At 41.4% G+C, this 12,206-nt stretch overlaps 1 protein-coding gene across 1 annotated transcript; it reads right to left on the bottom strand.

The window, feature by feature from the left end:
- Positions 1 to 9,307: 9,307 nt before the first annotated feature.
- On the bottom strand, positions 9,308 to 11,476 carry LOC132896009 (uncharacterized). The gene is made up of 2 exons (XM_060936739.1): positions 11,154 to 11,476; positions 9,308 to 10,950 (listed from the first exon to the last, which is right to left on the bottom strand). Exons 1-2 carry the CDS (start codon positions 11,275 to 11,277, stop codon positions 9,458 to 9,460), a joined length of 1,617 nt encoding a protein of 538 aa, XP_060792722.1. The 5' UTR covers positions 11,278 to 11,476; the 3' UTR covers positions 9,308 to 9,457.
- Between the last annotated feature and the right edge of the window lie 730 nt (positions 11,477 to 12,206).

Here is a 12,206-nt window from a genome sequence, read left to right on the forward strand (position 1 = left end):
ATCATCAGAACCATTATAACCTGTGAAGTCTGAGCCATATCAGGCAATGCATGGTGAATTTACACTTCCTGTTTGCATGGCATAATGTATAAATTTATTGTTTCGCCATTTCAACATCTTGCAAGATATGACAAATCCCTTCACAACTCAGTCAGCAACATCTTGAGATCATGTACAACCCCGATTCCAAAAAAGTTGGGACAAAGTACAAATTGTAAATAAAAACGGAATGCAATGATGTGGAAGCTTCACAATTCCATATTTTATTCAGAATAGAACATAGATGACATATCAAATGTTTAAACTGAGAAAATGTATCATTTAAAGAGAAAAATTAGGTGATTTTTAAATTTCATGACAACACATCTCAAAGTTGGGACAAGGCCATGTTTACCACTGTGAGACATCCCCTTTTCTCTTTACAACAGTGTGTAAACGTCTGGGGACTGAGGAGACAAGTTGCTCAAGTTTAGGGATAGGAATGTTAACCCATTCTTGTCTAATGTAGGATTCTAGTTGCTCAACTGTCTTAGGACTTTTTTGTCGTATCTTCCATTTTATGATGCGCCAAATGTTTTCTATGGGTGAAAGATCTGGACTGCAGGCTGGCCAGTTCAGTACCCGGACCCTTCTTCTACACAGCCATGATGCTGTAATTGATGTGGTTTGGCCTTGTCATGTTGGAAAATGCAAGGTCTTCCCTGAAAGAGACGTCATCTGGATGGGAGCATATGTTGCTCTAGAACCTGGATATACCTTTCAGCATTGATGGTGTCTTTCCAGATGTGTAAGCTGCCCATGCCATATGCACTAATGCAACCCCATACCATCAGAGATGCAGGTTTCTGAACTGAGCACTGATAACAACTTGGGTCGTCCTTCTCCTCTTTAGTCTGAATGACACGGCATCCCTGATTTCCATAAAGAACTTCAAATTTTGATTCGTCTGACCACAGAACAGTTTTCCACTTTGCCACAGTCCATTTTAAATGAGCCTTGGCCCAGAGAAGACGTCTGCACTTCTGGATCATGTTTAGATATGGCTTCTTCTTTGAACTATAGAGTTTTAGCTGGCAACGGCGGATGGCATGGTGTTCACAGATAATGTTCTCTGGAAATATTCCTGAGCCTATTTTGTGATTTCCAATACAGAAGCATGCCTGTATGTGATGTAGTGCCGTCTAAGGGCCCGAAGATCACGGGCACCCAGTATGGTTTTCCAGCCTTGACCCTTACACACAGAGATTCTTCCAGATTCTCTGAATCTTTTGATGATATTTTGCACTGTAGATGATATGTTCAAACTCTTTTTTTTTTTTTACGTAATTTTACACTGTCGAACTCCACTCCAAATTGCTCCACTATTTGTCGGCGCAGAATTAGGGGGATTGGTGATCCTCTTCCCATCTTTACTTCTGAGAGCCACTGCCACTCCAAGATGCTCTTTTTATACCCAGTCATGTTAATGACCTATTGACAATTGACCTAATGAGTTGCAATTTGGTCCTCCAGCTGTTCCTTTTTTGTACCTTTAACTTTTCCAGCCTCTTATTGCCCTTGTCCCAACTTTGAGATGTGTCATGAAATTTCAAATGAGCCAATATTTGGCATAAAATTTCAAAATGTCTCACTTTTGACATTTGATATGTTGTCTATGTTCTATTGTGAATACAATATCAGTTTTTGAGATTTGTTAATTATTGCATTCCATTTTTATTTACAATTTGTACTTTGTCCCAACTTTTTTGGAATCGGGGTTGTACACCAAATATGGCATGAACACACCAAACTGCCTTGGAGTATGTCAAAATGTAATGCACAAAACCAAAAATAACTCACTTCCTATGAAGGATGGCTAATAGAATAAATACTGCAATTTTGTTCATCTTGGGGCACCAAATTTGACATGGATAAGTGAAATTATATATAGGGCAGAAGTCTCAATGTCATGTGGGGGTGCTATGGAGTCCCCTGGACACAACAGGGGCCAAGCCTCTATCAATGAGTAGCAGTGGCCAGGACTGATGTGTGTACCAAATTTCAAGAGTCAGAGTTTTTAGGCAACGGAATCATTACTGTCGAGGTCCATATGGTGGCATGACACCAGAGGGTCAAATTGGGAATGTAGATGCCATCAAAACCATTATATTCTAAAATCTGTGAAGTTTTAGCCATATCAGGCAATGCATAGTGAATTTATGACACACTTTCTGTTTGTGTGGCATAACATTTTATAAATTGATTTTTTCACTATTTCAAGAGCTTGCCAGTTGTCCCAAATCCCTTCGCAGTTCAAAGGCAGCAAGATATTGACATCACGTATACCAAATATGGCATGAATCCAACAAAATGCCTCGGAGGAGTACATAAAATGTAACGTGTCAAAACGCACAAAAAAACCTCACTTCCTGTTGAGTATGGCTAATGCAATGTATATTGAAATTTTATTCATCTTGGGGCACACCACACACCTCTAAAATTTGACCCAGATAAGTGAAACTATATATTGGGCAGAAGTCTCAATGACCTGTGGAGGCGCTTTGGTGTCTCACAGCCACCCCCGGGGCCACGCCTCTATCTCTGAGTAGCAGTGGCCTTTACTGTTGTGTGTACCAAATTCCATGAGTCAGAGTTTCCAGGTAATGGAATAATTACTGTCCAGTTCCATATGGTGGTGCTATACCAGAGAATGGGGAATGTGGATGTTATCAAAACCATTATATCCTATAACCTGTGAAGTTTTAGCCATATCAGACAATGCATGGTGAATTTATGACACACTTACTGTTTCTGTGGCATAACATATACATTTATTGGTTCGCCATTTCAACATAATGCAAGATATCATAAATCCCTTTGCAATTTAACATCAGCAACATCTTGACATGATGTATACCAAATATGGCATAGATCCAACAAACCATCGAGGAGGAGTTCATTAAAATGTAACACGTGTCAAAACACACAAAACCAAAAATATCTCACTTCCTGTTGAGTATGGCTGATGCAATGTACACTGCAATTTTGTTCGTCTAGGGACACTCCACACACCTATCAAATTTGACACGGATAGATGAAGCTCTGTACTGGGAAGGCGTCTCAGTGACATATAGCGATGCTATGGAGTCCCCCAGACACACCCAGTGCCATGCCTTTATCCCTGAGTAGTTGTTGCCAGGATTGATGTGTGTACCAAATTTCATGAGTTTTAATTTTTTGCCAGTGGAGTCATTACTGTCCTGGTCCAAATGGTGGTGCTATACGAGAGGGTCAGTATGGGGCATGTGGATGTCATCAGAACCATTATGGCTTATAACATCTGAAGTTTTAGTCATATCTGGCAATGCATGGTGAATTTATGACACGCTTCCTGTTTGTATGGCAAAACAAATTTATCGGTTTGCCATTTCAAAATCATGCAAGAAATCCCAAATCCTGTCTCAAGTCAATTGTCTAAAATAATGTACATTTCAGTTTTGTACATCTTGGGGCACCCCACACACCTACCAATTTTGACACGGATAGGTGAAACTATATACCGGGCAGAAGTCTCAATGACATGTAAGGGTGCTACGGAGTCCCCCAGACACATGCAGGGTCAAGCCTCCTATCAATGAGTACCAGTGGCCAGGACTGATATGTGTACCAAATTTCATGAGTTTGAGTTTTTTGGCAATGTATCACACCAAATCTCGTGCCGATTCAAGCAACTTCATCTCAGTGACAGCTTGTTCTCAGAGGTGCTATAGAGCTCTGGGACCACACCCAGTCCCCTGCTCAATGTAACTTTGATTTTTATGCACATTTGATCATCTCATTCATTTGATCAGTGTGCCAAAATTCATGAGTTTTCAAGCATTGCAAGTGCCTCAAAAATGAATTTTCGTGCAGAGAAAAAAATAAAAAATAAATGAATAAAATATTATTAATAATAATAATAATAAGAAGAAGAAGAAGAAGAAGTAGAAGAAGAAACAGGACAAAACAATACGGCTTTGCACTCGATGCTCAGGCCCTAATAATATTAATAATAATAATAATAATAATAATAATAATAATAAATATAGCCACTAGTGGTGATAAAGGGCACTTGCACTTGAGGCCAAGCCTCTATCCCTGAGTAGCAGTGGCCAGGAATGATGTGCGTACCAAATTTCATTAGTCAGAGTTTTTTGGCAATGGAATCATTACTGTCCAGGTCTAAATGGTGGCGCTATACCAGAGGGTCAAATTGAGCATGTGGATATCATCAGAACCCTGATGTCCTATAACCTGTGAAGTTTTAGCTACAATGCAGACAATGCATGGTGAATTTATGACGCACTTCCTACTTGTGTGGCGTAACATAAATTTATTGGTTCGCCATTTCAACATCTTGCAAGATATTGCAAATCCCTTCACAATTTAAAATCAGCAATACCTTGACATGACGTCTACCAAATATGGCATGGCTCTAACAAACTCCCTAGGAGGAGTTCATTAAAATGTAAGACGTGTCAACACGCACAAAACCAAAAATATCGCACTTCCTGTTGAGTATGGCTGATGCAATGTAGAAGCAATGTTATTCATCTAGGGGCACTCCACACACCTACCAATTTTGACACAGATACAGTGGGGCAAAAAAGTATTTAGTCAGTCACCAATTGTACAAGTTCTCCCACTTAAAAAGATGAGAGAGGCCTGTAATTTTCATCATAGGTGCACTTCAACTATGAGAGACAAAATGAGAAAAAAAAAATCCAGAAAATCACATTGTCTGTCTGATTTTTAAAGAATTTATTTGCAAATTATGGTGGAAAATAAGTATTTGGTCAATAACAAAAGTTCATCTCAATACTTTGTTATATACCCTTTGTTGGCAATGACAGAGGTCAAACGTTTTCTGTAAGTCTTCACAAGGTTTTCACACTGTTGCTGGTATTTTGGCCTATTCCTCCATGCAGATCTCCTCTAGAGCAGTGATGTTTTGGGGCTGTCGCTGGGCAACACGGACTTTCAACTCCCTCCAAAGATTTTCTATGGGGTTGAGATCTGGAGACTGGCTAGGCCACTCCAGGACCTTGAAATGCTTCTTACGAAGCCACTCCTTCATTGTCTGGGCGGTGTGTTTGGGATCATTGTCATGCTGAAAGACCCAGCCATGTTTCATCTTCAATGCCCTTGCTGATGGAAGGAGGTTTTCACTCAAAATCTCACAATACATGGCCCCATTCATTCTTTCCTTTACACGGATCAGTCGTCCTGGTCCCTTTGCAGAAAAACAGCCCCAAAGCATGATGTTTCCACCCCCATGCTTCACAGTAGGTATTGTGCTCTTTGGATGCAACTCAGCATTCTTTCTCCTCCAAACACGACAAGTTGAGTTTTTACTAAAAAGTTCTATTTTGGTTTCATCTGACCATATGACATTCTCCCAATCCTCTTCTGGATCATCCAAATGCTCTCTAGCAAACTTCAGACGGGCCTGGACATGTACTGGCATAAGCAGGGGGACACGTCTGGCACTGCAAGATTTGAGTCCCTGGCGGCGTAGTGTGTTACTGATGGTAGCCTTTGTTACTTTGGTCCCAGCTCTCTGCAGGTCATTTACTAGGTCCCCCCGTGTGGTTCTGGGATTTTTGCTCACCGTTCTTGTGATCATTTTGACCCCACGGGGTGAGATCTTGCATGGAGCCCCAGATCGAGGGAGATTATCAGTGGTCTTGTATGTCTTCCATTTTCTAATAATTGCTCCCAGAGTTGATTTCTTCACACCAAGCTGCTTACCTATTGCAGATTCAGTCTTCCCAGCCTGGTGCAGGTCTACAATTTTGTTTCTGGTGTCCTTTGATAGCTCTTTGGTCTTGGCTATAGTGGAGTTTGGAGTGACTGTTTGAGGTTGTGGACAGGTGTCTTTTATACTGATAACGAGTTCAAACAGGTGCCATTAATACAGGTATCGAGTGGAGGACAGAGGAGCCTCTTAAAGAAGTTGTTACAGGTCTGTGAGAGCCAGAAATCTTGCTTGTTTGTAGGTGACCAAATACTTATTTTATCGAGGAATTTACCAATTAATTCATTAAAAATCCTACAATGTGATTTCCTGGATTATTTCCCCCCATTCTGTCTCTCATAGTTGAAGTGTACCTATGATGAAAATTACAGGCCTCTCTCATCTTTTTAAGTGGGAGAACTTGCACAATTGGTGGCTGACTAAATACTTTTTTGCCCCACTGTAGGTGCAGGACTCTCAATGTGGCATCCAAAGCTACGAATTTGAATCTAACATTTTAGGGGGTGATATAGTGTCTTCTAGCCTTACCCAAGGCAAATAACCTAAGAATAATACACTTTTGCCCTATTTTCATGAGTGCATGAAATTTCTTGAGTTTTCAAATATTTCTAAGGTGTCAAATATGTCTCATCTCATCTCATTATCTCTAGCCGCTTTATCCTTCTACAGGGTCGCAGGCAAGCTGGAGCCTATCCCAGCTGACTACGGGCGAAAGGCGGGGTACACCCTGGACAAGTCGCCAGGTCATCACAGGGCTGACACATAGACACAGACAACCATTCACACTCACATTCACACCTACGGTCAATTTAGAGTCACCAGTTAACCTAACCTGCATGTCTTTGGACTGTGGGGGAAACCGGAGCACCCGGAGGAAACCCACGCGGACACGGGGAGAACATGCAAACTCCACACAGAAAGGCCCTCGCCGGCCCCGGGGCTCGAACCCAGGACCTTCTTGCTGTGAGGCGACAGCGCTAACCACTACACCACCGTGCCGCCCGTGTCAAATATGTAATTATAGAAAAAGAATAATAAAAACAACATGCTGAAAACAATACCACCCAATCTATTCACAATTTACAAATCAGCAACATCTTGACATGATGTACCAAATATGGCATGAATCCAACAAACCACCTCGGAAGAGTACATCAAAATGTAACATGTTTTGGCAATGGAGTCATTACTGTCCATGTCCAAATGGTGGTGCTATACCAGAGGGTGTCTTTGGGCATGTGGATATCTTCAGAACCATGATATCCTATAACCTGTGAAGTATGAACTGTATCAGGCAATGCATGGTGAATTTATGACTCGCTTCCTGTTTGCGTGGCATAACAAATTTATTGGTTTGTCATTTCAACATCTTACGACATATTGCAAATCCCTTTGCAATTTCACATCAGCAACATCTTGACATGATGTACCAAATATGGCATGAATCCAACAAATCACCTCGGAAGAGTACATCAAAATGTAACACGTTTTGGCAATGGAGTCATTACTGTCCATGTCCAAATGGTGGTGCTATACCAGAGGGTGTCTTTGGGCATGTGGATATCTTCAGAACCATGATATCCTATAACCTGTGAAGTATGAACTGTATCAGGCAATGCATGGTGAATTTATGACTCGCTTCCTGTTTGCGTGGCATAACAAATTTATTGGTTTGTCATTTCAACATCTTACGACATATTGCAAATCTCTTTGTAATTTCGCATCAGCAACATCTTGACATGATGTATACCAAATATGGCATAGATCCAACAAACCGCCTAGGAGGAGTTCATTAAAATGTAACGTGTCAAAACGCACAAAACCAAAAATATCTCACTTCCTGTTGAGTATGGCTGATGCAATGTATATGCAATTTTGTTTGACTAGGGGCACTCCACACTCCTACCAAATTTGACATGGATAGGTGAAACTGTATACCGGGCAGGAGTCTCAATGTAGGATACAAAGCTATAAATCTACCATTTTAGGGGGCACTATGGTGTCTACTAGCCTCACCCAAGGCAAATAACCTAAGAAAAATAAACTTATGCCATATTTTCACAAGTGCACAAAATTTCTTGAGTTTTCAAATATTTCCAAGGTGTCACATCTGTAATTATAACTCTGGGACCACTATAGAGCTCTGGGACCACGCCCAGTCCCTTGCTCAGTGTAAATTTGTGATTTTATGCACATTTGATCAGTGTGCCAAAATTTGAGAGTTTTCGAGCATTGCAAGTGCCTCAAAAATTAGGTTTTTTTTTTTCTGCGGAGAAATAAAAAATAAATAAATAAATAAATAAATAATACATGCCAAAAACAATTGGGCTTTGCACCTACAGTGCAGGCCATAGGCCTGGACCTCAGTGCTCAGGCCCTAAAAAGAAGAATCCTTATGAATACAATAGGGCAGGGGTTGGCAACCTTTTTGCCATGTAGTGCCAATTAGAAATTTTCTTGTTAGTTAGTGTGCCATTCAAATAGGTGTTGTTAACTACCGTATGTGTAATTAGACACCACACATTTTAGACGGATATGGATATTTAATGCATTGAGCAAATGTAAAACACCATTGCACTTGTTTTATGCCATTAACCTCACACACTTAACCCACTTTATGCCAGTTGTTTGCTGCACGCTTATGTTTTCTGCCATTTCACCAATTCGTCGCTCAACAATTCTGGCTGATATGGGCATGTCTTTTTATTCTTGATTTTATTGTCTCTTTATTTGGCAGCCCCACAAAAAGACTATCCGAGCTGGAGAGAAAGGCCTCCTTAAAGGTCTCATTGCATCGTTTTTTCATTAATTGTGCAGTGGTCTCTAGTATGAATGAATGCCCTGTGAGCCGGTTTTGGTGAAAAAAATGCTGTGGTTCTCCTGTTTCAGGCTGTTCTAGTTTGGTGGAGGAGTGGGTAGGGAGAGAATGACAGAATTTCAGCTCTTACTCATTAATATTCATGACATGTAAACGTGTTACCTCTGATTGGCTAACAGCACTGTGACGCTACCTCCAGTGGGTCAGAACAAGCGGATGTGGGTGTCTTTGTAAAAACTGTTTTGATTGGCTATTATGGTCTCGACATTGGTGTTTTGACAAATAACAATCTAGATAACATGAATTTTACATCACATTCAACCAGAATGACCACGGAGGGGTCAATTGACCTTTTTACCTAAAAGGCCCACAAGAGGGTCATTTGACCCTTTTTACCTAAAAGGCCCACAAGAGGGTCATTTGACCCTTTTTACCTAAAAGGCCCACAAGAGGGTCATTTGACCCTTTGGACCCCCTGTGGACACTCCTTTTGTTGTGGAAATGTGGCTGTTAGCGGCTCACAGAAGTCACTTGAGTCACAGAGTCGCTTGAGCCGTGTTTTTGCATGTGTGTGTGTGTGTGTGCCCATATGGTGGATTTATAAACATATGGTGGATTTTTATGCAGTGAATCATCAGGATGAACGAGAATTTGGGATCAAAACTCTTGACATTTATTGTTAAAAAAAATCAAAACAAAACATATTTACAATGAATGAAAAAGCAACTGTTTTCCCAGTTTTCGTGTGGAAAGTTTTTGCAGAAGTAACTGTTATTTTTGTGTGCCAAAAATAGAAAAAATATATTTACAAAGAAAAAAGCATATTTACAAAGAATGCAAATGAGTGAAATACATTTGAGCAGTCACTCACAATTCTGGCACAGCCATTGCTCCTTTCTGCATTTCCCACATGTATATTTATAACAGCCAACACAGCGCACAGTTGCACGATTGTCCTTGCATTTGATTTTAGCCTGACACTTGGCTCTTTGTCCGAATTGTGGTGTGGAGGGTTGTTGCCGAAGCAATTGCTCCTTTTGGACCTTTTTCATACCCACGTGGGAGTGAGCCAACTCTCTTGCCAGTTCAAACAGGAAATCCACCCGTCTTTCCTTTCTCCCAGTGCATAATTGATAGAGCACGTGGGCATTCAGTGCTGCAATGTCTATCATGTTGTAGAACACTGATATTGGCCAGCGCCTTGTTCCTGCGCGGACAGTGTATTCCCGCACCATCTGGTCCATGATATCGACGCCGCACTTTGTTGTGTTGTAGAGTGTGATGGTGTTTGGCTTCTTTTTGGCGGTTTCCTGTGTCTGAATCGTGCTGTGCATGCTGCTGAGAACATATACTGTCTTCTTCCGCTTGGGCGCATACACAGTCAGTGTGGCACCAGTGGATGAAAATACCTGGGTGGTAAATTCATCGCGGTGCATCTGTCGAGTTGATGGTGGAATTTCTTGGCGAATCCTGTTGACTGTGCCGAGGATGGTTGAATTCCGGCTAAGTAGTCGTTTTGCAAGTGACAGTGATGTAAAGAAATTGTCTGTGGTAACATTTCTGCCCTTGTCCAAGAATGGTTCCATCAGCCTCATGACTACACTCTCAGACACTCTCTCCCCACGAGGCCGAGTGGGGTCCTTGCCAAGATATGGGAGGATGTTGCAGACGTATTTGGTTTTCAAGTCACACGCCACCCAAAACTTGATACCAAACTTGTCTGGTTTAGTTGCAATGTACTGTAGGAAACAGCAGCGAGTCTTGCACGGGAAAAGTTGTTCGTCAATGGTGATGTGTTGACCAGGGATGTAGGATGTGATGCAGTTGGTGACAAACAATCCCCATATGTTTGAAATTGCAGCAAACCTATCAGTCTGTACTCGCTCGCTGCGGGTGTCTCTGTCATCAAAGCGCAGGTGATGCATGATGTTTTTGAAACGCCCTCGGGACATGGTTTCGATGATGTGTGGGTTTCCCAGGTTTTTCGACCAGCAGTCATGCAGTGATGGCACCTTGATGATTCCCCTCATGATGGTGATGGAAATAAATGCCATTAGTTCAGGTATGCCCATGAACCAATCCACATGCTCAGTTTGCTTCGCATGTTGAATTGTACAGTCTCGTATGATGCCAAGCATGTCCAGAGTGATGAAACAAAGGAAGCTCTGAAGGCGACTTGTGATTGACCTCCTGGCCTTAGCGGTTGGCTCTCCATCTGTGCTGTATGGCGTTGGTGGGGTGAAATGTGGACCCGTTCCCACCTGTTCTTCATGCCATACTGTGCCATCTTTTGCAGTCTCTGCCACATCAGTCGCTAGCCGAGCTCTCTTTGTTGGTTGGGGAGCACTCTCCTCATCTGTAGCATGAAAAAATGTAATTATGAGCAATGGGAAATTCAAATGATATCACAAATGCAAGTATAGAAGCTAATCACTGCAAAAATGGTTTATTTTTCTAGTTTCAAGTAATGTAGTAAAAATCACCTCTAGTATTTTTTAACTAGAACTAGTAGTTTTTGGGAAATAACTATTATTTTTACATTGCAATAACTAATATTACCTGAAGACTGAGACAGCTCGGAGTCTGAATCCACCTGGAGATTGATGTCTTCTCCATCCGATTCGCCAGGGTCAGCTCCATCCAGGATCATTTCCAATGCCTGTTGAGTGCTGAATCTCTGCATCTTTGTTCCTTGGAGAGGAGCTTCTTTCACCACAAAATTCTTGAGGGAAATGAAGCAGTAGTCCACATGCACTGGTATTTATCCATCTAACAATTGCCAGGTTGCATTCACATGAGTCGTTATGGTCACATGGCATGAGAGATTCACACGCTAATTCAACCATTATCTGGTTGCAGTCATATGATTCGTCATGATCACATGGGAAGTTTTTCCAAGCCAGGTGTTAAGACTGAAGAGTCGAGAAAATGCAAAAATTCCTCTCGCTGGGAGTGGGCCACTAATAAAAGATTGTATTCCAGTCTTATAGAGATCAGAAAAAAGTTTTCTGAAATCATCTTGGACAAACAGCTGTTCTCTGAAAACATCATTTGCTCCCACATGCACAACAATACGTTTGATAGTTTTATGCTCGGACATTTACATACAATTACACACACATTGTAAGGTGTGACCCCCTCACCCCTCACCCCACACACTGCCCCTAACAGCCTCATTACCATAACAAAATGAGTGATTAGTGTATTCGGCGAAAGCTGTGTGGGTCAAATGACCCCTCTCTGGTCCTTCTAGGTAGGCAAGCTGTGTGGGTCAAATGACCCCTCTCTGGTCCTTCTAGGTAGGCAGAAAAATTGTGGTCTTTGTAGTACGAGACTAAAGATGGCGACTTACAAATAATGTGTAAACATCGTTGGAGTTTATAAAGTTTGAACAGCATGAAGGAACATACCCCAACCCCCCGAAATTAATAAAAAAAATTCTCAACGGATTTGGAATAATATAAAAAGGTCGTTTTTTACTCAGAAAAAGCGGAAATCCACCGAAAAGCGGAAAACTTTCATCCCTGCCTAGCTTGTGACCATGTCATGCATGCTAATGTGGAGAATATGAACATGCTATTTTGTAACAAAAACCTTCGAACAAAAAGTTCA

The sequence above is a fragment of the Neoarius graeffei genome, chromosome 13 (genome assembly GCF_027579695.1).
Source record: "Neoarius graeffei isolate fNeoGra1 chromosome 13, fNeoGra1.pri, whole genome shotgun sequence".
Taxonomy (NCBI): domain Eukaryota; kingdom Metazoa; phylum Chordata; class Actinopteri; order Siluriformes; family Ariidae; genus Neoarius; species Neoarius graeffei.